Source organism: Hemicordylus capensis, chromosome 3 (assembly GCF_027244095.1).
Source record: "Hemicordylus capensis ecotype Gifberg chromosome 3, rHemCap1.1.pri, whole genome shotgun sequence".
Lineage (NCBI taxonomy): Eukaryota > Metazoa > Chordata > Lepidosauria > Squamata > Cordylidae > Hemicordylus > Hemicordylus capensis.
In genome coordinates this window covers 110,568,761-110,594,734 of record NC_069659.1, presented here as the reverse complement: position 1 = coordinate 110,594,734, position 25,974 = coordinate 110,568,761, and the positions used below count along the sequence as shown (strand labels likewise).

General features: G+C 42.4%; 1 protein-coding gene across 6 annotated transcripts in view; it reads right to left on the bottom strand.

The window, feature by feature from the left end:
• The window catches only part of PCYT1B (phosphate cytidylyltransferase 1B, choline), a 70,550-nt gene that overhangs the window by 17,914 nt on the left and 26,662 nt on the right, over positions 1 to 25,974 (bottom strand). For 5 of the 6 annotated variants that reach the window (XM_053312423.1, XM_053312422.1, XM_053312421.1 and 2 more), the window contains 4 exons: positions 5,127 to 5,226; positions 4,153 to 4,269; positions 3,175 to 3,326; positions 1,014 to 1,092 (listed from right to left, as the gene is read on the bottom strand). In XM_053312423.1, coding sequence (XP_053168398.1) covers positions 1,014 to 1,092; positions 3,175 to 3,326; positions 4,153 to 4,269; positions 5,127 to 5,226 — 448 coding nt within the window. The remainder of the gene's footprint in view (positions 1 to 1,013; positions 1,093 to 3,174; positions 3,327 to 4,152; positions 4,270 to 5,126; positions 5,227 to 25,974) is intronic. The other variant, XM_053312425.1, reaches the window with a different exon arrangement.

Genomic DNA, 25,974 nt, shown 5'->3' with positions numbered 1-25,974 from the left:
TAACTATGGCATGTTTCAAAAGGGTGATTTAAAACTGTTATCTTTCATGTAGCCTATGCTCACTGACATCTACAGATGCAGTTTCCCTTATAATTGTATGAGAAAAGCACCATCTTCTAAATTTCTATCAGTCATAAAAAATTAAAGGGATAGAGGTCCTGTCAGGAAGAAACGTGACCATCCTTCTACAAGATCACAGTCATCGGTTTTAAGATGTAGATTGAAAATATATATTAAACTTTACAATAGGTATACAAAGATATTTTAAAAACAAATCTCTTAATAGCCAAATGTCCTAGAAATTTTTTTTACCAGGAAAAAAAAATAGTACAAAGAATGATCATCAATGTATGAAAAGGACACAGTTCTTTTAACTGATGTCCTCAAACTCCACCATGTTAAGAATTATTCTTTCACGTTATATCTGTGTGTCACCCACAGACTAAATAATGGAAGCACTACTATTAGCCTTAGAGGTGCTAGATACAAGTGCTGTGAAGGTTTCTGTCCTTTTAAGAGCTACATTGAAGTAAAAATTCCACCAGACGTTGCTTCTTCTATCATAGCAGGACTCTGATGGGAAAAGCTAAATCTAATGTACTTCTATGCAAATTTTACAGGTATAGGAGGACAGCCCTGGTTGGGTTACAGGTCCCAACCTCCTCCTCCTCTTCCAAATTTGCTCATCCATATCCACTCAAATTTAACTGCAAATTGTTGTGATCTCTGAAAGCACTTATAAATAAAATGCAGGGACACATCTAGGGCTACCTCAAATATTAATACAAACTCAAGCAAAATGTTCAATGATATACAGAATGGTTTCATAAAATCGCTTTCCTTCATCCAGCAGAGACGATGTCTTGCACTTTCAAGATGAAAACTTTCCTGTTAAAGTCAGCATTCATCCACAAGCCAGTACATGTCTCTTGCTCAAGCAAGAGAGGAATCAACTTACGGAACTATAAGAAAAAGCTAGAGGGACAAAGGGAAAGAAAAAACCTAGCCCCCACCTGCCTCCTTTATATGCTTGTAAACATCATCTGAACCAGCGGAGGAATATGGAATATCATCATGGGCTACAAAATCAATCTGAAAGATACAGAACAAAGGAAATTAAGTTGGTCCTTAATGGAGTTATTTATTTTTATTTTGAAGGCATAACTTTTTCATGTCGTATAGTAAGTGAACCCAAGCATTTAAAACAAAGTAAGCCCCAAAACTTTTTTAAAAATTCACTAATATATTAAGCAAGATAATAGTAAACTATTGTAGGAGGTAATTGTGTTTAATATGTAGCACATGAAGGTATGGTTAAACACAGACCCTTTGGCCCAGAGGCCACAGGCTGTACTGTGCTTTGGAGCTGTGTATGTGACATACATAAGGGACCTGAAGCTGGCTGTAGTTCATGGGTACAGAAAGGGCCTGTTTTGCATGCGGCAAGGCTTTGAGGTTTAATCCCTGGCAGAGGTTGAGTATCTTTAATCCGGACATCCCAAATCCGGAATGCTCCAAAATCTGGAAACCACCATTGTGTGCGCCTGCAGCACTGACTCGTTGCGGCTGAGCACCTCGTAACAAAACAAAAAAGCCTCAGCTCACTCGCTCACTTTGCTTCTAGAGACTTTAAATAAAACCTTAAAAAATAAAATACAGTGTACAGTAACCTTTCTTGTTTAGACTTGGATCCCATGCCCAAGATATCTCATTACAGTATGCAAATATTCCAAAATCTGGAAAAGTCCAAAATCCGGAACACTTCTGGTCCCAAGCAGTTCGGATAAGGAATACTCAACCTGTATATCCAGGTCAGGCTGGAAAAGACCTCTGTCTGAACCCTGTAGAGCCACTACTAGTCATGAAAATACTGAGCTAGAAGGACAGTAGCCTGATACACTATAAGGCAGCTTCATCTTGCTACAGCCACTTTCACATGTCTCATCAAGAGCACAGATTAGTTACTATATTAGAACCAAGGATCTTGAGGAAAGCAATTTTTGTTTGTGAAACTTTAAAGTACTTATGTATAAATAAAATGCAGGGATACAACCAGGTTTAACTCCAGAAATGCAGAGTGACCAGCAGTGGTAAAGTTTCTGATTACGATCTAAATGATTGAGCAAGGATTTTCAGATGCCCTTGTTTAGTGAAACTGTGGGTGGTCTTATTCAACTAAGTACTGAAACTTTCTTGGATAAGTGATATAATACTGATGACACTGTTGATCCACTTTGTGCCATGTATGTAGATAACTTGCCCATCTGGCTCTTGATCCATTATACTACATTAGTTAATGTTTCTGAAATTGTGTTTAGGCTCACATGTATTACAGCTCAAAGAGTAACACTAATTTAAACAGATTCATATTTAAATCAAACAGAAATTCTAAACGTTCACATGTTTACATATGTGTGCAACACGTTCCTCAAAATAATAGCTTGATGCCGTATGTGAAGAATGTTGGATCTTGGAGGTTGCTTTGGAATGAACGCAAGCATTGCCAAGAAGAGTAGGATTTTGTCAGAGCAATGAAATAAGTTATGGAAGTGTGCTGAGAGGAAGAGAATCGCATAAACTACATTGCCAATCCCTAACCTGTACTGCCTCAGTTTGTGTTATTTTTCCTACTAGAAAAATTTCAATGGAGGAGGAGGAAGCCTAGTAATATAAGAACATGTTTCATTTTATAAATCTGTTCCTGTTTGGTTAATGCCAAATGCAGCTCTGAGCACAATTCCAAGGACATTCAGAAATGTGAGGGGTCTGAATCCATCCCCAGCCACCTACAAGCTTTCAAACCATCAACTCTCTTGTTCTGGCAGTGTTGCAGGGACACTGGGGAATGTAGTTTTGAGTGCAAGGACTCTAGGAAAATGACCAGTGTCCAGGTCTCTGACAATGCTGTACCAGTGTTTCAACACCAGTAAGGGAGGAACAGGTGAAGAAAGAAGACCCCTTCCCTACCCCTGCTGTTTCCATAGCCAAGTAACTGGATGGGGTGAGAGTTTTTTTCTGATGTGGCTTACAATCCGGGGGGGGGGTCAAGTTAAGAATATTGGTCCACTCTGAAGCATAGTAATTTCTTAATCTACATTGGATTGCTACTAAGTTTAGTGAAATCAGTAATATTAACTTATATGTTCCTTATGGTGAACTGGAAGATAAAGGTACCTTATGCTTTTCCAGAAACTCAGGTGTGAGTGTCCATGGAGCATCTCTGATTACTTCATCTACATAGCGGCAGTGTTTGAGGGCTTCATATCTCTCAGTTTCATTCATTACAGTAAAGCCTTTAAACTTATGGGTTAGATCATCACTGCAAACTGATAGACACACAAGAAAAAAAATATTTGTCTGAACTCTGTCTAGTAGATACAGACTTGGTTAAAGCAAAGGGTCTTTATTTGTAGTTCAAATGGCCTGGCATCACATACAGAAAAAAATCAGGTGCTCTGATCACATGTGGCATGTAGTTCACCACCAAAAAGAACCCAAAAGAGTCTCTTTTCCCTATCATAAACCAGATTCTGCTAAAACTCACTTAGCAATCATCTCCATTTGATATCTATTCACGGGATCTCTTAAGTTTACCAAAGATCATGTTTCTGTAAATTCATTTTGGAGTCTTCTGCTCCATTCCTGCTAAATGATGCCGGATCCTCACATCCTGATTCTGCCCAAAACTTGTCTCACTTCAACTTGCTCTCTGGCTTTGTTACTGCTTTAAACTTGCTTTTTCCAAGTCTATGTATTCTGGCTCTCCTTATCTCCATACCTTTCTGTGGAATCAATCACAAAATCAGCCATGAGTACTACCTTCCCCTAACTGTGCTCAGTCAGAAATAACATGGATTTTAGAAGTGGGGAATAGGAATAATGCCCCAGTGTCTCAGTGTAGAGACTTGGATGACATTCAGTATCATTCTATGCTTCATTTCTGTTCTTATGAGCTCTAAAAATCAGAAAAGTCTGATCCTTGATTAAATTTAGGTTTAAATTATTTCCTGATGTCTGATGGATTAGAAAATAGCTTCCACAATCCCCTAGCCAATAATGGCTTTGTATACAGCAGAGACAAAAATTCAGCACAACTTATAAGGGGATGATGATTGTCCAAATGGACAAAGTTTGTTCAAACATTGGCCTTACCTCCTACTAACAAGTAGCTATTGGGGAACAGAGTTTTGGCTTGCATAAGAGCTCTAGCATGACCAGCATGGAAGAGATCAAATATTCCATCTGCATAGACTCTGACAGGTCTGTCCACTGTGGGAACAAAGAAACAATTTCTAGGTCAAACCAGAACTGTATCTTAAATTCATATCAAAGTACATGAAATATTTGCTGTGTATATTCAAAATCACAATGGGTATATTCAACAGAATCCCACTCCACCCTATCCCGCATTCAGATTTGGCAAATTCAAGTATTTAAGTATAATGCAGAAATAGGCTACCAAAAGAGAAGTACAGTAGTTACAGTATATGGCTAATGTGTACATAACTGGGGTGTTCTATATGGCAGAGGTAAAATACAGAACACTTGGAATAGGACTCCTAAAATGAGAGTCCTATTTCCAAGGGCTAGATGAAAATTTTCATTTAACAAGTATATATCTTTGAAGAGGATACCACATTTTTGATGCCTGGCTTGGGTGTATCCACATGCCACTGCTATTTAGTGAATTTCTATTGGTCCACAATTTTATCTCTCCCCCCACCCCCTTTTATGATATGATAAAACTTTAACCCTGTCTGTATTTAACTTCCTATGAATTTACTGTTTCTATCCTACATACCCATGGGCTATATTCTGCATGTTACAATATATGTCTGAAATATGCGTGTATGTCTGACATTCACAAAAAGTTGCTGGGATTCACGTAATATTGAGCATTAACTGTAACATATATTTAATACAAAGCAAGTTCACTTATCAAAACTACTGATTAACCTTCTGTTGTCCCAATTTGAATATAAAGTTAAAGTGGGTGGTCTCTTTTTCATTGCACCCTCCAGTGATAACACGATCTTTAGCATGTAAAATGCTTTCCCTAATTGCAAGGGCAAGCATGAATGCTACATTCCATGAAATCCATCCGTATCTCATAAATCAAAACTCACCTGGTGTTCCTAGGCGGGCCTGAGCAATGGTTAACTTCTCATGAGGAGCTTTGCACTGACAGCCTGTATCACTTGCAAATGGAGCAGGTGCAGACAAAGTCTAGAAGATGGCAAAGGGCAGAATGAAGAGGGGAGACCAAATAATTTGCCATTAGGTGTCAATCAATGATAGCCATGCACAGAGGAATTTTATTTATTTATTGCTCCTTGCCATCACCCAGAAACACTCAGGATGGAATCAAAGTATGTCAAAGAGAATAATAATTTTTTTTGTATCTAAAGTCTTAGTTTAGTCTAAGTCTAAGGTTGGATGTGGATGTAGGAATGTAACAATCCATCTGCTTATTGATTTTAATCCATTCTTTCTATGGCTTCAGGCCCAGAGTAGGAGAAGCTTCATTCCTGGGTTACTGGTTACATGATATGTTTTCATACAGCTGACACAGTAGTAAGACTGGAAGATAATCTAATGGCATTTTTCCTGCATTTAACACTCAACAGTAAGATACTTCTGAACATAATTTTAAAAACAACCACAACCACCAAGGATCATTAAGGGCTCATTATGTAAACAGATAATAAGCTGCTCTCGCCTACATGATTACACAGGAAGGTTGGAATACTGGCTGAAGGCTCACTCAGCAGGGACTGACAGAATAGGCTAGCTGGACTTGCCCACACACTCCTCCCTCCCTTCTCAGTGCATTCTTCCCTCTATTCTGATTTCATCTTAAGGAGTTGCAAGCAAGGTACGAAGCTGGTGGCCGCCAACTCTGGAGGAGGAAGGATGTTTGGAGCAGGAAGGATCTAGTGTTTCCCTCTTGCAAGTTCTTTTCCATTTATGCAAGAGTAATGGACACTGAAATAAGTTCCGAGGTACACTTGACTTATTGTAGCATTAACTTTCTTAGACAACCATCTGTGTCACCAGAACAAATTTAATAATGAAAATTTAGAGTAACCAAAAGTCCTTGATGTGGCACACAAGTGAGGCATGTAGCCAGTGTGGCTTTAGAAAAATAGTATTATGCTTGCTTAAGTTTTTTCTTGCAATCAGTCAAGAATAGAAAGGTCTCTTAACAAGAAACATATACTTGATATTTCAGTTCTTCATTAACTCTTTGAGAGCTTCATAGATCCTACTTTGCTTCCAAAGCATAATATTAATTCCAATAATTAAAACAAGACTGAGGGTCAATCTACATGTTTAGAAAAAGTACATGGAACAGTCCTTCTGAGGCTGTACTATTTTAAAATGTAGGTGGAATCATAAATTCCCCATTAAAAGAGAATCTTGTACCTAGAAAACTAAAAAAGGCTAGATATCTATAATACTTCTATTTGATTTGCTAGTTTTACATAGAAATGGGTTTGGTTTTTTTTTACATAGTGAGTATTGAACATTCTGTCTCTCTCTTGCCTTTTGAAGTTAATATAGACTCAGGAGAACTGTATCATGCATTTTTAAATGCGTAACTCAGCTCTTAGTACCACTGTACTCCATGATGCTTAGATGATTTTAGTGTGCTCTAGATAGTAGTCTACATCTAGCAAGGTGCTGCTTTTGTAAAAACTTAGATATTTTCTGTTTACACAGTAGCTCTGGTGCCCAGTCTCTAAGATGCTTTTTACAGTACTGATAAAAGCTTTGGGGCAGGGCAAACTTTCTTTTAACCTATTCACAATCTGTTAAAATGCTCTTCATGTAACTTTTTTTGTTTAAAATCTGTTTGAAACATATATATCTAACAATGTGCAACATATGGTGAAACATATTGCTTGGATTTAGTGGAGACTAGTCCTTTTCAACTGACTGGCCACGTAGCACAGCGTTTCCTTCCTATTATACATGATCATACAGTCTGAGCTCTTTCCTTTATTTTCTAATCACTGTCTTTTGCCTTCTGTCTTTGTGGTAGTTGAGTGCTATACTGCCTTTTTATTTCTAAGCAAGGTCAAGTTGCACAACATCCAGCACAATGTGGTTCATGCTGGGATAAAGAGGAAGGTAGAAATGTTAAAACAATAATGGTTATGGTCTGAGGCCTACAACTGGTAATCATGACAAAGCTAGGAAAGGCTGTTTCCTGGGAGATAACTTGAGGAAAATAGGTCTGTTCTGTGGTTTTGTCTTTTTTTCTTCCTGCTGGTAGAACAGTGAAAGCCCCTTGATCATGCACACTTAGGAATTCTGAAAAGCCTTCCTCCTCTGGTGGCCAGTGGAGAGTTTATGCTAGCATTACTGCTGATCAAAGCAAAGTGCAAGTCTTACTCCAGTTACCTCAGAACCTGCCCATTGGTCCAACTACTGCTTAGTGGTTGCAGTCAATGCTTTGTGTGCAGAAAAATGCTAAAAGTTAAATATAGCAGCTTTAAAAAATTTCATTAAAACCAGTAACTAGGCTTTAGCGTGTTTTCAGCAAAACATTGGTATATCTGGTATATCCACATGCAGTGGGGTTTTCAGATGAATGATAACAAAATTATTTATAGTCAAAAGATCACTGGATATCATTTAGTGAAAATGTGAGATGAATCAAGGAAATACAGTTGGTATTATTCATCTACCAGTATGGATGGACGTTCTTATCTCCAAGGCTCAAAGGTGATTACAAACAAATGTGTTATATTAACAAGGTTGCATTGTAATATTTTGAATAATGTGGGTATAATTTTCAGTCTTAAAGTTTTCCAATACAATGCACTGAATTGTTTAATGAAAACCAAATAAACTAGAATAATGATAGAGATTTCAGTTCAAAAGCTAGACAAGTCATAGAGAGAACGGTTAAATGGGTATTTGAAAGATTCTTCCAGATGCTTTCATGCTGGCTAATGCTTCCAGTGGGAAAGTTATATCTGGCTCTTGTTTTGGCTACAGGAAGCCTGAGGACCAAACTAAACATTATCCAAGAGATCTGTGTTTGACACTCCTTTTTATTCTAAAAGCAGCTGCAGAGGATTGCAGCTATGTTGCAAGTAAAGAGAGTTAAGCCCCCTGTGCTGCAACCGGAGGTGCTCTTACCCCTGGACTTTGGGGCTGAAATCCAGAGCCTCCACAGCCCCGGGGGCCCCCAAATCCTCTTTAGTCTGTCCTGAGTGGTGTGGTTGCCCAGCAGAGCATGATAATGCTTAATTTGCAGGGGAGGGGGCCTTCAAAGGCCTTTAGGTCCAGGCTCAAAAATTACCTAGGTGCACATCTGGCTGGAACCCCCCCCCCCCAAAAAAAATGTCAAAAAATGTTGGCTCTGCCCACCAGCCAGACAAAAAATTTGCTCATTGAGCTATGTTGGTACATTATTTGCCAGGATTTTTTCCACTTGTCATGAATCATTTTTCACTTGTCACAGACAAGTAGACTAGTGGATTTCCTGAGCCCTGCTAAATAGCAATTATTCCCCCCACAAGGCTGCTATCATCAATAGTTGGGGAAACAACATGAGTCTCTGAATGTTTTCCCCTCTACAACTAATAGGAGCTTGGGGGCAGGGACATGGAATAGGATGACAAATTTAATTGAAGAATTGGTATGGAGGAAACCATTAAACCCCATCTCCTCCATTACAGCTGCACATCCATGGCTGCATTTGGGAGAGAGAAAAATACATGGGAGATCTGATCACAGATTCTATATGTAATGTGTAGTTTGGCCCTATTACTACTATTTATATATTGCTTTTCAATAAAAAGTTATCAAAGTGGCTTAAGAAGAAAAAGAAGACTCTCTGCTTTGCCTCTGAATTTTCTGTCCTGGTTTGCTGAATGCTGTATGGCATGTATAAGCCATATGGCATCTATATATTTAATCCTCATAGATGTGCCTGATGTGTGGAGAGTGCGTCCCGGCACTCAGCTGATTGGCTGAACCATGGAGGTGCTGGATTGGCTGGGCACCAGCAGTTGACACCACTCACAAGAGTGGTGGGCCATTTGGGGAAGCTGACGGCCAGGCGGCTGGCTGCTTAGGGGAGTGTGTGTGGCTGGTGGTGGCCCGCTTGGGGAAGTGGGTGGGTGGCTGGCGGTGGAGGCTAGGTCGGGAGGGGAAGGAGCGGTGGGGCGGCACCCGTTGAAGGAGGCCGGGTTGGGAAGGGAAAGGGCAGTGGGGTGAATCCCCTGTGCCTATTTGAGGTTGCGTTGGGAGGGGAACAGAGAGGGAGGGCAAGAAGTGAGACTGAGGCAGGAGGTGGAGGGAGAGAGGGCAAGAGAGACTGGGGCAGGAGGCGGGGGAGGGAGGGCAGGAGGAGGGGAGGCAGGAAGAGAGACTGGGGCAGGAGGCGGGGGGAGTGTAGAAGAAACAAGCAACCAATTGAATTCTCCCAACTAAACCCCTAAAAGTAAGTAAACTACCGCACAGATGCTCTGTGCGGGTTCGGCTAGTTCAACTTAATGCGGAACTTAATGCAGCACTCAGTTTATAGCATTCACCATACAACATTCAAATTTCCTGAACCTAATACAAGAAAATTTCCCCTGTAAAATTTTTGAAAATGACTTTATGGATTTGTAGATGAATTTATTTGTAAAGTTGAATCCTCCTTAGAAGTTGATTGTTTTAGCATCCAAATGGCTGTAAGAAAATTGAGTTGTCTGGGGGTTTAGAGATGGCTATTGGAAAGCACTAATGTCATCTGAAGTTTTTTTTTTTTTTTTTTAAGTGAATGTTGGAAGGGTATAGTGCAGCGGTTTCCAATCTGGGAGTCTCCAGATGTTGATGAACTACAACTCCCATCAGCTCCAGCTACAATTTATTGCAGCTGGGGATGATGGGAGCAGTAATTCAGTAACATCTGGAGGCTCCCAGTTTGGGAACTACTGGTGTTGTATACTCATTCTATCAGGAGAGCTAATAAAGAAGAGCCTGATAATATATGTATAGAATATGGGAGCACTTTCTTCATGCTATTATTTTCAATAGAAACAAAGCTGCAAATGGTTACTATGGGAACAAGTCCAGAGCAGGGGAAAGGTTCCACACCAGACTTGTTAGCTGATATCTCTGGTCCACGGCTATTTGGCCAAATCTGTGTTAAAATATGACAACTTCATGGATAATTGTCAGTGCTATGTCATAAGCAGCCACTGGAAGGTATATTGGAGTCTGGTCTGGACCAGAAGGGCCCTGTAAAGAACCAAGAGTGAGGGAACAGATCAGGAACTGGAATCAGGGGGGAAAAAACTGTTAGTCAATGCCAAAGCAAAGGGTCAAAACCCAGCAAGCAAACCAGGAACCAGCAAGATCAGGATACAAGCCAAGTCAAGAATTATAGCCAAATGTCTAGCCCAAGCTGACAAACCAGGAACAGGAGACATGGTGTGACTCAGAGTTGAAGCCAAGAGGCAAAGCTTAGCAGACAAACAAGAACCAAGAGTGAAAAGCCAAAAATCAGTGCCCAAACCACAAGTCCAGCTGTACAGGAACCAGGATCATGCAACACACCAGGACCAAAGAGACACTGAAAGACTTTTATGTATTTCCTCTCTTGGAAGAAACCAAAGGGTGGGGATCCATCCAGGGCCTGAGAACTCCAGCCTGGCAAGGCTGCTATGCTACAGTTGGCTGCCACTACACAAAGAGCTCTGATTCCCAGTCTTAAATACAGTTTCTGACAATAAGGTTGCTCTCACAACCAATTTTGCTGGGGCTGCGGAGAACTGCAGCGAAGGGAAGAGCCTCCCTACCTTCCTCCACATAAGTGATGGCTCACCTGGGTTCCGTTGCATCATGCACCCATACGATCAGTGCAGCAGCAGAGTCCTGAAGTGGGATCAGGACAAGGAAGTCCACCTGCATCCCACAATGCAACACAGGAGTAGCAGAGAGGCTGCTTATAGCATTGCTGCCATTCCACTCTGCCCAGCCTTTCTTTCTCCCCAACTTACTGCTGAAAACGACAACTGGCTTCCTGGGAGCTCTAGCGCACAGAGTGATCATGCACATGATTGCCTGCCATGGCAGGACAAAGGGGGGTTACTGTCCTACTTTGCTTAATGCCTGGGCTCCAAAGCAGGGCTACCCTGTTTGACAGGTGCTGGGTAGGAGCGGTTCCCGTGGCTCCACATGAGCCTCTGTACCGAGGTTTCCCCATTCCTACCCAGTTTTGGCTGGTTGTGAGAATGACCTTAATCATTTACAAACAATTTATAATAATGCAGTCATATGAGAATCAGAACCCAAGTGACTTTGCATCTGATGAACTGTAGTCCACAAAAATGTATGCTATAATACGTGTGCTAATCTTTAAGGTTCTACAAAACTCTTTGTTGTTTTTAGAATAAAAGTGAATGATCATTATTTTTCAAATTCTGTAATTAGTTGGAGACTTGGTAGGATTATTTTTAAAGAAAATAAAAGTCAATAATCTAATCTAGCTTTCTTTCTGGATCTGATTAAATAGGCAATCATTGGCCAGTTTCCAATCTGCCTTTTGGAACAAGATGATTGAGGGGGTGTGGATGATTAGTTCTGGGTACTCTTGGATGAGGCTGATTATCTGGATCTATTTCAGTTTGATTTCAGGCTTTGCTTTAGAATTGAGATGACCTTGGTTGCCATGGTGGATTACTTGCACTAGGAATGAGTTTGGGTGTGTACAAATCTATTGATTTCCCTGGACCTCTTAATGGTATTTGATACCATTTGTTATGGTCTCTTCTGGATTGCTTTTCAGAATTAGGGACTGGAGTAACTGCTTTATAAGGGCTCTGTTATTTCCTGGAAGCTAGGTTCCAAAAGATGGTGGTGTCTCTCTTCCCTATGATAATTACCTGGAAGGATTCCTCAAGGTTCAATATTACCTCTTGTACTATTTAATAAATATAAGAAACTGGTGGGAGGGGTCATAAGCAGTTTCATATACAGGTCAGGTGCCACCAGTATGCTGACAATGCTCATCAGTATTTTCTTTACATAAAATCCAGGCGAGGCAGTGTGGTCCTTGAATACATCCTGTGATCAGTGGTGGACTGGATGATGGTGAATAAACTTAACTCAAATCCAGATAGGATAGCTGGTGATCATGTGCTGATTATTTGACTCTTCTATTACACTATTGTAAGGTACTTCTTTGTGAGATGGAGTTGTTCGCAGAGCCTCATTAGAAGATCTTAAGTGGACCTCTTAAGGAGACCTTTTATGGGAGAAATTTCCTGATAATTTCCCAAGACATTTTAAGATAAGTAGGGTTTAAGCTTTAAAGCTGAGGACTAGAACTCTGACCTGAACTAGCAGCCAGTGCAGATGCTTCAAGACAATCTGACAACATTGGTCCATATCAGCCCATAGCTGTTAACAGCCAAAGCACCATGCTTTGCACAAGCTGGAAGTTTTTGAGCTGTTTTCAAAGGGAGCCCCATTTATGTAAATTTAGTTGCCACCAGGAGCAGGGTTTTATCTATAGTAACCCCAATTCTATGGTTTTCCAATGCAATGGAAATCTCTCTCAAAAGTAGTTAATACTGTTTCCTCCTTGTTGGTGAGGAAAAATGTATTTGTTTCAGTTTACCTTTTACAACTAATTGTTGCGCCTGCTCTGTGTTGTGTTATTTTTGAGTTTTTAGTTTGTATGGTATTTCTGTATTTATTGTTTGTTTTAAGCTTGTCAACTGCTATCAAGTTTTCATGAATCAGAGTACAGAGATATTTTTAAACATAAACAAACATGTCACTATGTGCTTCTTACAATGGTCTTTCAGGCCCTGCTTTTAAAAGTAACAATGCTGTTACTGAAAACAACAATCAGTCAGAAACAGATTACTAAGAATGGGAATGAGCAAACAGCATACCACTTATCTATGAGGAGGAAATATAATACTGCATAGAACTACTAACAGTTATTCCTGCTGTCATTCTGCATTTAACAGTTACAACATTTAAGTAGTTCTGATGTATAAATATAGTTAATGTGGTTGCCAAGATCATAGCAAATAAACCTTTGACCTGGAAGACATGCATCAAGCAACTAAGGCTAGAACAATGGTTAGCAGGTCTGACTTTTAATGCCAATATCTGAAACATCGAGTTGTGAGCATTTGTATTCACTCTTGAAATAGCAGAAAGAAAGAATAAGGAACATGCTGGCAAGACAATGTTATGAACATGTCTGGCTCTGTGAAATGTGTGTATAGTGGATTCAAATTTGGTTTTTACATGACTTTGCGAACTGGAATGGCAGCAGAAACATTGGAAGAGAAATATTTGATATCTAGCTATGATGCCTATTCGCATAATCTCGTATTAAATCATTATTGTAGATGTGGAGTATACAGCTGTCCATAGTAGTCATAATAATGCTCACTGCTTTTTTATGAGTCAATCCTCTTCAAGCAGAACAATGTCTGTCCATCCATTATGATATGGATATTAAGAAAAAGCAATCATTCAAATTTGCTTTGTAAGGAAGTAACAAAGTTCTGCTAAAAGATTTCAAGAGGCTTAAGCCCAAGTACATTTCAATGTGCATTCCTTCTAAAATGTGTAGCACTGTAAATACATTGCCATTGCTTTCATTGCTGGTAACATTGACTGCAAGTCTCCAGCTGTGCCCCCTTAAGGAATACTGAATATAATTTCTAGTGTGATAAGAATATTCAATTAAGAAAAGTAGAACGCTAAAGGATTAACTGAAATCCAAACCCAGCCCTGGAAAATCCAAAGGCCACAGTGCAATACATAGTTATACGTTTGTGACACCTGTGGGCATAATTGCAGCTAATTCTTTGTTGGAAAATGGCCAATAAGAATAAAGCCTATTTTCACATTTTGACACTGCTCCATCCTCTAAAATATGTTTTTTGTTTATATTCCTGGCAACATCTTACTTAAAACCACACACATTTGGTTGCACAAAGAAGTTCAGCCTTTGATGCAAATAAGTTGGTGTACTGTAAACCTCTAAGGTAAGCACTGTGTGTGAATGCAAGCAATAATTTCAGTTTTGTTTTGACTTGAGACAATGGCAATCAATATTTATTTTACATCACAATTGTTGTGATAAAAGGCTTCACAGGATTCCAACTGATATGTGATGGTTGTGAACATCCTGCCCTCAGGGACATAATTTGGAAAGGCACAGTGACTTCAGAGGGAAGAGAAGATTGGTGAAAATCACCCCTCTCCCATCACACAACAGGGCACCATTTATGTGGATGTCAGCACTGTCGGACCAGCGCACTATTATTTTATTTATATTTGCACCATCCCCACCCCAGGCTTCCATCTCTGGGCAGTTTATAGCAACATAAAACAAATTAAAACACAAATTAAACCTTAAAACAATTAACCACAAATCTAGTTAAAAAGCATGGGTGAAAAATATGTCTTAAAAAAATTGTCAACAGTTACAGCACATGTGTAAAAACTGTGGAAAACAACAAATAAGAAAAACTCAAATATAAGACATTGAGAGCCATTTGAGGTTATACACAAGTCCAGTGTTAAGAAGAGATTGTTGGTTGCTGAGCATGCAGGTACAACTTGTTGGGCCATAATTGAAAGGGTGGGGGAGGGAATCATGAAAGAACATAATTTCAAAATTGGATTTGAGTGGATGGAGGGCTACAAACACTATCCTTTATTGACCTATTCAATAAATGGAAACCATATTTCCAAAAACTTGTCTTGTTTTGTTATTCCTCTAGCTAACCTGATTTGATGGGCTAGCTTTTCAGATAATACAATCTTCCAGATCCTATTGAACCAATTTTCAGTGGGTAGATTGTTGTGGCCAACCTGACTACCACATTAGACCCAGAGTTACCAATCCAAAATTATGTGAAATCCAGGCCTGTGTCTGATTCCACTTTATTGAGAAATCAATTAATGCCTGAACTCAGGTGACTGACCAATACATGACACCCAGGTCTCATGACCTGCTTCTAGGACAGATGGTAATTGCTTTGTGAAGGTAGGGGCAATCCAGCATTGTTTCTCAATGTTTGTGAAATGTGTAATCAAGAGACACAATGACCAGGCTTGGTTTCCTGTCTCACATGTATCCAAATGCTATCACTGTAGAATGCCTTTACAGATGCATGTTAGGAAGATTTAACTTGCTCTCAGGTAATGTCTCTGGGGGAAGCTAGGAGCTGAGCTCGCATTTCCTCTTACAGAAAGTTTACACTAGTCATTGGTCATTGCTTTGCTGTCTGGTAAATTGCCTTGAAAAGACGGGATAATCCTGTCTTTCTCTGAGGAGATATTTGCAATGTAGAATTAGAAGCATTGTTTATACCCTCTTGCTGTTTTTAGAACTACACCCTAGGTAGATGTACACAAAGGAACATGATTTAATTGCTGCCTCACACATATAGCCTTGATTCTTCTTTCCTAACACCTTTGACTTTAAACATTCTTGAAGACCAGGTGCCAGAAAGTCTGGGGACAAGAGAAGATGCCCATTTGCAAGCTCAGAGATGCAGATTTGCTTTCCTTTCCCTTAGAGAAGCGCAGCCTTCGCTAGGAAGCTCCTGCCCCTCTCCTACACCCTCCTTACGTTTAAAAGTTGCTTTGAGTATTTTGTGCTTTGCTCATTTGGTTTGCTTTTGAAAGTTGTTTGCTCTAGTGTGAGCATTTCTGGAAGTTGTTTGCTCTAAGTGTGAGCCTGAGTAGGACCTTAGAGGACACTTAGCCATTAGGTTTTATGGTTTGGAAGTAGGAAAACTTTCATTCAGGGTGAGGAAAAGCCCCCTTGCATATTTACAGAGAGGCAGGAACAGCCTGTTCTGCCTGGCGCAGTGTGCAAAGCGTAGCCCTAATTTTGACCCTACCCATCATCGGGCTCTTGAGGTTTAAAACACCTGAGTGTCCAGAGGACCAAGCAGATTTTAACTGTTGCCATTAAAAGATTGTGAAATCTTGCTACAAGAGCCCTCCCTTTTTGGCTGAAGTTGGTCACTCTTCTTGCCGCTGTGCAAGTCCTAGCTACTGAGAAGAGTGTTTTGGCAATGGCCACTGAGATGTATAGAATTTGGACGCTGTCTTGTACTGAGGAAGTAGATGTACCACAGTTTTCTTGCCCTGTTTGCCCTGGGTGCACAGCAGTAGAGCCACTGCTGGAGCCACTCCTTGAGTGCCCTGCCCCCACAGTCATTTTGGAACTGAGTTGCCCAGCTGCAGAGCCTTGTTTTGAACTTCAAAATTGGATTGAGCATTTTGTGTATTTATGGGGCAAAACTGGTCTAGTTGGTTTATTCTTTTTGCTGGTGATCTTAGCTCTAAGTCTTGTAGCAGTCTTTTTGTTAAGTCAGGAAGTTGATGAATGTGCTATGGCATGAAGGGGAATGTTTGATGTAAAAGTCTGAACTTTTAAATGCCTATATTGAAGAAAAAGATTCCCTTAGTGTTGATCTTAAGGAATCTGTTAATATTGGCAGGGAACCTACAGAGAAGGTAGCATATTTGAGCAATCATGTTCAGGAATTAGAAACTGTAGACACCTTTTAACTAATGAAAATAGTGCCTTTAAAGAAAAGTTTGCAGAGTTTAAAACTTACACCCAACTCTTAGAAACCCGATGCAGTAAGATGCTCAGTTATGTAACTCAGCTTGAGAGAGAAAGGGATAGGAATAAGCATGCTGCTGCATACCTTCATGAACAGACCTGTCTCACTGCTAGCAGTGAGCATGCAAGTAAAATAGCAGCAATCTCTAGCCAACTGGATGCTGAGCCAGCGTATCTCCCGGCATTCGAGCCTCCAGCTTCCGCTGCAACTCCATCCACTCCAATCCCTCCTCTTTCGCTTACGGCTAACCCAGGGAAGGAAGCCCCTAGCGAAAGCTCCCTTCAACGCGTCCCAGTCCAACCTTCTCCCCCTCCCTCTTGTAATGGTCATGCGCCAGGGTGCTGTGCAACAAGGGCACTGCAGTGAGGGATGCTCCATTGCATCCTGTGGTGACACTAGATCCAGCCTTGCCAGCTGGGGTGGAGGAAGCAACTAGCTAACAAGTAGAAGTAAACGGTCCTGAAGTGACTACCCCAGTAGCACCTGTGGTCTATAGTAACACAGAAACCATATTTATTGACAGCCAATCCAATGTAACTGAATCCGCCAAAACAAGAGCCTGGATGACAATTGAAGCCCAATCGGTTGCCACAGACATGGGAGTCTTTAACAAGGAAGACATGGTGTCCTGGTTTGTCACTTTCATGTCCCTCAATCCCCAGTCTACAGGTCTGACAAAGACCAAATAGGCACCCTCGTAGCCAAAGGAGCAGACAAGCTGGCTTTAAGACATAGTATCAGCCAAGCTGCCAGGCTTAGGATGTCTCCAGTTCTCTGGATAAGAGAAGCCCTACACATCCTTCACCCAGGGGACCATATAGACCAAATCTACCACAACAAGAGACAAGGTCCCACAGAACCATTGGAAATTTATGTTTCTAAAAAAGAAATTCTGGGTCTTAGTTATGGATACCTAGCCCTAACGCGGCATAATGGGAATGTAGTCATCCAGGCTTGCCGCCATGAGGTTTATAGAAACCTACTGACTCAGTATATGGCAGTTTCCTATGTTTCTATATGAATGCCTCAACATGCAGGTTAGAACCATCATAGGTCAAATGCCCAAAGCCAACACATGGGCCCAATTTCTGGAAAGAATTAAAGAAGCAGGAAAAGTCTGGCATGAAATGCATGCCCAGCAAAAGGAAAAACCTCCTCCTAAAACTTGGCCAACCCTAACTTTAGAGCCAATAAAACTGAAACATTAGCAGAAAAAGGCACAGATCCCACAGGAAAATACAAGACAAAGCAAGTGGATGGTATCTGATGGGCTGTAGGACTTAGCAGAGACCGCCACTGGATTGTCCCAGCTAAAGTTAGACATGAGTTTGTGCACGATATGGGACACAGAGACAAACAGGCCACACTTGAAAGAGTAAAACAGACTGGATGGTGGCCTGATATGCGCGATGAAGTGAAAGCGTTTTGTGAGAACTGTTTGTCGTATGCTAGGGTTAATGCAGACAGTTAAAGCCCTCATCAGATACCAGCGAGTGGACTCTGTCACGAGTTACATCCAATTGGACTTTATAGGTTCAGTGATGAAAACGGCTAGAGGCAAATGGTTCTGTCTTGTTATTTTGGACCATTTTCCAAAATGGATAGAGACTATCCCCATCAGAATAGATTCTGCCTCCATCACAGCCAAAGTTACCTTCAATGTAGTCATTAGTAGATTCGAAGTGCCTAAATACCTAGACTCAGAGTGACAGAGGAAGTTCCTTCATGGGGCACATCATGCAAGAGCTTTGCAGAGTTCTAGGAATTACTCAAAAGTATCACATAGCCCATCATCCAGAGTCATCAGGACTTGTGGAAAGAGCAAACTGCACTCTTAAAGAAGCCTTACAGAAAATAGTCAAGGCAAATGGAAAAGATTGGGATGAGTGCCACCCTTCCATTCTCAAGGCATTGAGGTTCGAAAGCCGTACATGGGTATAGCCCACATGAAGTGATGACTGGACACACTATGCACATGCCCGAGAGCTGGTGGCTAGGCACAGAAGCCCCAAACTTATGGGAACCTATAATTATTACAGAAAAATTGATTCAAGAGCTCATCCAGCAAGTTTCAGACTTGCACAGTCACATTGCACAAAAACTTGGTATTATTCAGCAAGACATAGACAAGAGGTTAGGATGGACAAAAACCAACCCTGTAGTGTGGGATGTTGGTCAACCAGTGATGTATAGGAAATTTTCAGTCAAAGCACATTTGCTGTCTCACAAATGGGATGGCCCTGCCCTCATCATCGACCAAGCAAGTCCGAAGGTTTACATATTAGAGATCACCTCTAAAAGAGGAGGTGCCCCATGGAGAAAATGGTTTCATTCATCACAGCTAACCGTCTGGAAAGGAGCCCCGCCTGTGCCAGAGGACACAGTTCCCCTAGACAAAATTCTGCCAGACAAAGCCTGAGCTGCCCTTTTGTTTTTTCTTTGTACTTATATTTGCCCGCATGTTTTGTTAATGCCCACATTTTTGTCAGTCAGATTTCCAGTTTTAAGTTTCCTTTTAAGTTTATTGGACTTACTTGGAGCTAGTGTGGTGTAGTGGTTAGAGTGCTGGACTAGGACCAGGGAGACCCGAGTTCAAATCCCCATTCAGCCATGATACTAGCTGGGCGACTCTGGGCCAGTCACTTCTCTCTCAGCCCAACCTACTTCACAGGGTTGTTGTGAGGAGAAACTCAAGTATGTAGTACACCGCTCTGGGCTCCTTGGAGAAAGAGTGGGATATGAACGAACGAATGAATAAATAAATAAATAAATAAATAGAGTTTGTAACAATTTCTAAGCATCTGTTGTGCATCTAGGTATGGGGGTGGGGGGAGTTACAGCAGTAAAGCCAAAGTTAGGATGAATGTTGTATGCCTAACCAGTATGTTTCAGCAAACAGGCCTTGCAACAACTGGGAGGTGACAAGGAGCTGCAAGTATTCCATCTGCCTGCAGGGACAAGGAGCTGCAAGGCTACTCCATCTGCCTGCAAGGACTTACCAACTGGTCCCTTTGCCTCCTGTGGAGCTTCCAGCCCAGAGGGGGAGCAGCCTGCTTGTCTGCTGCCAAGTTCTAGCTGGCTGGTTGCCAGCCCCCAGACTGTTGAGGAGAACCACCTGCTGCTCATTCTGGGAGCTAAACGTGAGAGGTGTGGCTTTCAGGGCTTGTTGGCTTAAAAGCAGGGAGGCTCGCCAAAGGCGTAGCCTGTAGGCAGCCGCTGAAGCTGGCCAGCCAGGCCTTTGGGGCTGGGGGGTGGGGCTGGGTTGAGCCCGGCCGAGCCCGGCCCGGCCCCCTGCAGATATGTGTTTGGGCTCTCTTGAGGGGGATGGTGCTGGGAGTGCACCCGGCGTTACTGGGGCAGCTATTACTGTTGTGGTGGGGAATAGAAGAATTGGCACTGGCAGAGCAGCTGGCCGTTACAGGGGAAAGGAAATTAGTGATCTAGTAACTGTTTCCACTTCCAACTGCTCTGTCAACTCTCAGGCCTCGGGGAGCAGCCCCAATGACCCACAGAGTCTGGCCTTGCTCCTCTGTAATGCCAGGTCAGTTCAGAATAAGACCGAAATTGCCCACGGTTTGATCGTGGATGAGGGAGCTGACCTGGCATGTATAACCGAGACCTGGTTGGGGGAGGCGAGTGGTCTTGTTTGGGCTCAGCTTCTCCCACCAGGTTATTCTGTTGTGGAGCAGGCTAGAGGATGTGGGTGGGGGTGGAGTGGCTGTGGTCCATAAGAATACCATTTCCCTTACCAGGTCCCCTGTGAGACAGCTGACTTATATCGAGTGCATATTTTTGTGGTTGGGAACTAGGGATAGATTGGGGATTCTGTTGGTGTACCATCCACCCCGCTGCCCAACGGATTACCTAACTGGTCGCGGAGTTGGTGTTGGAGTCTCCTAGACTTTTAGTGCTGGGGGACTTCAATATCCACTTTGGGACTGGCTTATCTGGTGCGGCTCAGGAGTTCATAGCGGCCATGACAACTATGGGCCTATCCCAATTAGTTTCTGAACTAACTCATGTTGCCAGCCACACACTTGATTTGGTCTTTTGTTCAGATCAGGAAGGTGTTGCATGGGTGGGGGATCCTGTCGTTTCCCTATTGTCATGGGTGGACCACTACCTGGTTAAGGTTGGTCTCACAGCCACAATCCACCCCTACGGGGTGGTGGATATTCGGATGGTCTGTCTGAAAAGGCTGCTGGGCCCAGTGGGATTTCAAAAGACCTTGGAAGATTTTGATGTTGGTGCAGCCGGTGATTCTGTCGATGCCCTGGTGGGAACCTGGAATAGGGAACTCATCAGGGCCGTAGACATGATTGCTCCTAAGCGTCCCTTCTGATCTGCTTCAAAAATGGCCCCTTGGTATATTGAGGAGTTGCAGGGGCTGAAGCGGTTGGGTAGGCGACTAGAGCGCAAGTGGAGGAGAACTCAGTTCAAATCTGACAGGATTTACTGCTGCTTCTGTGTGTTTTTACCAGTTTTATTGTTTTTACGCTTGTATTTTATAGATTTTAAATTTGGTTTGTTTTTATATTTTTTTAGCTTAATATTTTTATTGTCTTGTATGTTTTAACTTTTGTAAACCGCCTTGGGGTTGTCTTTTAACGAAAGGTGGTATATAAATGCAACAACAAACAAACATACAAACAAACAAACAAACAAAGTGACCCATTTGGAAGAGCTATGCAGTCGCGGTTCGTGCGTGCATTGCGGCTGCAGGTTCGCGCTCAGCGGAGCTATCCCGGGTTGTTAGGAGTTTGATTTCTCCTCCTTCTACCTCAAATCAGTCCCCGGGGTCGTTCTGCTGTGATGCCTTTAATGGTTTTTTTGCAAACAAGATCTCCTGTATTCGGGCCGACTTGGACTCCACTGTTTTTGCAGGATCTATGGAGGAGGTGTCCAGCAATCCCTCTTGCATTATTAGATTGGATCAGTTTCAATCTGTGACTCCTGAGGATTTGGACAAGCTGCTTGGGGCAGTGAGGCCTACCACCTGCTCTCTGGATCCTTGCCCGACTTGGCTGCTTCTATCTAGCAGGGAGATTGTTGGAGATGGCCCAGTTAATATCATAAACACATCACTGAGGGAGGGTAGGCCGCCTCCTTGTTTGAAGGAGACATTGATTAGACCATTCCTAAAGAACCCTTCTTTGGATCCCTTAGTGATGGACAGTTACAGGCCAATCTCCAATCTCCCTTGGTTGGGCAAGGTGATTGAGAGGGTGGTGGCCGACCAGCTCCAGGCAGTCTTGGAGGAAACTGATTATCTAGATCCATTTTAAACTGGCTTTAGGGCTGGCTATGGGGTTGAGACAGCCTTGGTCGGCCTGCTCGATGACCGGGGAATCGACAGAGGGAGTATGACTCTGCTGGTTCTTCTGGATCTCTCAGAGGCATTCAATACCATCGACCATGGTATCATTCTGGATCTCCTGGGGGAGTTGGGGATAGGGGGCACTGCTTTGCAGTGGTTCCGCTCCTATCTCTCGGGTAGATTCCAGATGGTGGAGCTTGGTGACAGCTGCTCCTCACAACGGGAGCTGCTATATGGAGTCCCCCAGGGCTGCATTCTGTCCCCAGTGCTTTTTAATATCTACATGAAACCGCTGGGTGAGGTCATCAGGAGATTTGGTGCTGGGTGTTATCAGTATGCTGATGACACCCAAATCTACTTCACCTTTTCATCTTCAGGAAATGGCACTCATTCTCTAAATGCCTGCCTACAGGCAGTAATGGGCTGGATGAGGGAGAACAAATTGAAGCTGAATCCAAGCAAGACAGAGATGCTCATTGTGGGGGCTTAGAAGCTGAGGGGTGAGTTAGATATACCTGTGCTGGATGGGGTTACACTCCCCCAAAAGGAACAGGTGTGCAGCTTGGGAGTACTCCTGGACCCAGGCCTCACCCTGGTATCTCAGGTGGAGGCCATGGCCAGGAGTGCTTTCTATCAGCTTCGGCTGGTTCGACAGCTGTGCCCATTCCTTGGAGAGGATGACCTCAAAACAGTGTTGCATCAGCTGGTAACCTCCCAGCTTGACTACTGCAATGCACTCTACATGGGGCTGCCTTTGTACGTAGTCCAGAAAGTTCAGAATGCAGCAGCCAGGTTGGTCTCTGGGGCAACCCGGAGAGACCATATTATGCCTGTTTTGAAACAGCTACACTGGCTGCCAATATGTTTCTGGGCAAAATACAAAGTGCTGGTTATTACCTTTAAAGCCCTGAATGGCTTAGGTCCGAGTTACCTAAGAGAGCACCTTCTTTTACATGATCCCCACCCCACGTTAAGATCATCTGAGGAGGTCTGTCTCCAGTTGCCACTGGTTCGTCTGGTGGCGACCCAGAGGCGGGCCTTCTCTGTAGCTGCTCCTGGGCTGTGGAATGCACTCCCGGCAGAAATTCATAATTTGAGAACATTGCTGTCCTTCAGGAGAGCCCTAAAAACCTACCTATTTGGCCTGGCCTTCCAGGGTTTTAAATGATTAACTGTTTTAAATTGTTTTAAATTGTTGCCCTGATTTTCAGGGATTTTAGCTGTTTTATTGGTTTTATTGTGTTTTAATAGTTTGATTTTAATTGTTAATTTGTTTTAATTGTTTTTAATCATGCTGTGAACCGCCCTGAGCCATTTTGGAAGGGTGATATATAAATCAATCAATCAATCAATCAAACAAACAAATAAATAAAAACAGATCCGGAAAGTGATGGAGTACCGAACTGGGAGACACCACCACCCCAGAACAAGCCAAATGCCAACCGCTGCTCCAGCAATGCCTGTGCCAGTCATAAGCCAAAGTGGCTATCTTGGTAGAGGGAAGACCATCCTCCCTCTCTGGGATCTACTTTCACTGTTGCCACAGGAACTCGGATGCCTGTGTGCTGGGTGTCAATGACATCACCACCCTGCCTTGTGGAGAAGATGAACTGTTAGTGCCGCATCTCTGGGAACCTGCTGCTTTGCTTCAGTAAAAGTGCCGTTTTGTTCCTGCAGGATAAAGCAAATGCTGCTAGCCAAGCAAGCACAACTACCTCAAGGAGTAGGCATGGACTATTTGCTACTTAGCTGCCACTCCAGAAGACACCCACAAGCCCTTTTTGCAGCCCCCACCCCACAAGAAACACTTGCTTTGACTATTTCCAAAAGAAACTGCCCTGACAGTTGGGACTCTCTGCCACTAGAGTTCCCCAACCAAGGACAACCAGTGTTAGCTACCTTTTTGTCTAGGTTACCAACCCCTTTTTAATCTATGTATTTACATTACTTGCTTTTCCTGGCTACATTGGCTAGCCAGTTGCTTTTCAAATTGCTTTGTATAATTCATGTATTTGCTTATAGAAGTCTTAGGATTTAGACTTAGATTATTATTAATTAATAGTTAATCATTATGACTGGGTATCTTAACCATATTTCTTAGTTTAAAAGAAAAAAATATTTAAGGGCTTTTAATTACACACATAATTTAAAGTAGGATACTTACCACTTTTTGATTTTTATCCATGCTTACCTAGTTTCATCCATGCTTGAATAGAGTTGCTCTAGTACTTGAATATTAGTGATCATTAGAAATGGTCGTATGGCTAGTTAAAAAGCTAAAACATTCTCTTCAGTGCTGGCAGGAGAGACGTGCCTACCCCTTTGCTAACAAACCCCTCCCCTACTAACTTTTCAGCGTTGATGCTAACCTCCCTGCCTTTACATCAACATCACTTACACTGACCTCACTCACACATAGGATTAAGGATTCATAGGTGTCTTAAGTTAGAAAGTAGACAGATGTGTGTAAAGAAATTCTGATAGTAATTGGCTTTACCTGTTTATTAGCAGGACCTTAAAGTTCACTCTCAAAAAGTGTACAGAACTCCATCTCTGAAGGTGGCGCCTCCAGAGTGCTAGGGCATCAACGGGGGAAATGTTACTAGCTGAGCTTATTCTGCCTGGCTCCCAGAAGCTTCCTTGTTTACAGCTGCATCTCCAGGCTTGGAGATTGCACTTTTGCTATGCTCAGGAGCTGCTCCACAATGTGAGCTCCCAGTTTATGTTATATATGGGGACAAGTCACTTAGCTGGCAGTGGACTGGTCACCCCTAGATTTGGGCTGCAAGTAACACAAACTGAAAAGGGGATTAGCTTCACACCACCTCTCCCTTTGTGGGGGCCCAGCTAAGCAGACTCCAGAACCAGCTACTGCGAGTTATCTGGCATCTGAGGTCATTTTTTACTTAGGATGAACTCTAAAACTCCCCTCATCCTCTCACAAGAGAGAGAACACCTGTTGCAAATGAAGCAATTAGGCCAGGAAGGGGAAGCAGATAAAGACAAGTGCAACAGCAGCCTCCCTCACAATAGGAATGAGTAAGTGATGTAACTTTGAAAAGGTGCATATCAAAACTTCTGATAGATTTATTGGGAGAGTCAGTCCCAACACAGGATGTTCTCTGGCACACCTGCACATTCTTATTTTCATTACAACCAGCCTTGCATACGATAGGCGATTCACACACCTTCCTACAGAGGAAGGACGATCAGACACAATACATTCAAAAAAAGCTGGACGGGACTTTTCTATTCAGCAAAGTATGACAAAAGAAATATGCCTCCAAGCTTATGATACTTCTGTTTTGGAATATAAGTATGCCTAACTCCATGACCCAGTGTGCTCTCCCGTGTCTATCACTGGAGACTCCAACTGCAGAACATCACAACAAGTGTGTTCCCCTCTCTATATTCCTGGGGACTCCATCTTCATGCTCTTGCAGACCTTCCTCTGGAGACTCCACTGCAACAAGAACTTCAGCAGACCACCTTGGTGTGCCCCTCTCCATTGAGGCCACCTGAGCTGAAATCATTACCTGCCTGGTCAATTTGCTGCCATCACACCAAGGCTCAGCTCATTGTGCCTGGTTTTAGAATGGTCCCCCTGCCTATTTATCCAGCTGGCCTCATGCTGGAACTCTCCTCATGAGGAACCACACTAACTGCTTCAATTCTCCTGCTCCTTACTACATCTCCCCCAATGGACACTGATCTCCAGCTGCACGGAAGACCTGCATGAGGGCAGGTGAACTTGTGAGGACAGGTGAACTCTTGCCATGCTCCTTCAGGGCTGAATCTATCTAGGAACTTCAAACTAAATGTGCCTTACAACAGTCCATTTTAAAACATATTTGTATAACCTTTACGTTAGGGCTACCTAGTAACTTAGGCTTACTATTTTATTATTTTTATTTCAATAAACTCCTTTTGTTAATTATAACCTCTCTCTCAAGTTGATTTTCTTGAGTTCATACACTTGCACACATTAAAACTGCTTGGAACTTTCTCCCCTTTTGAGCTACATTCCCCACA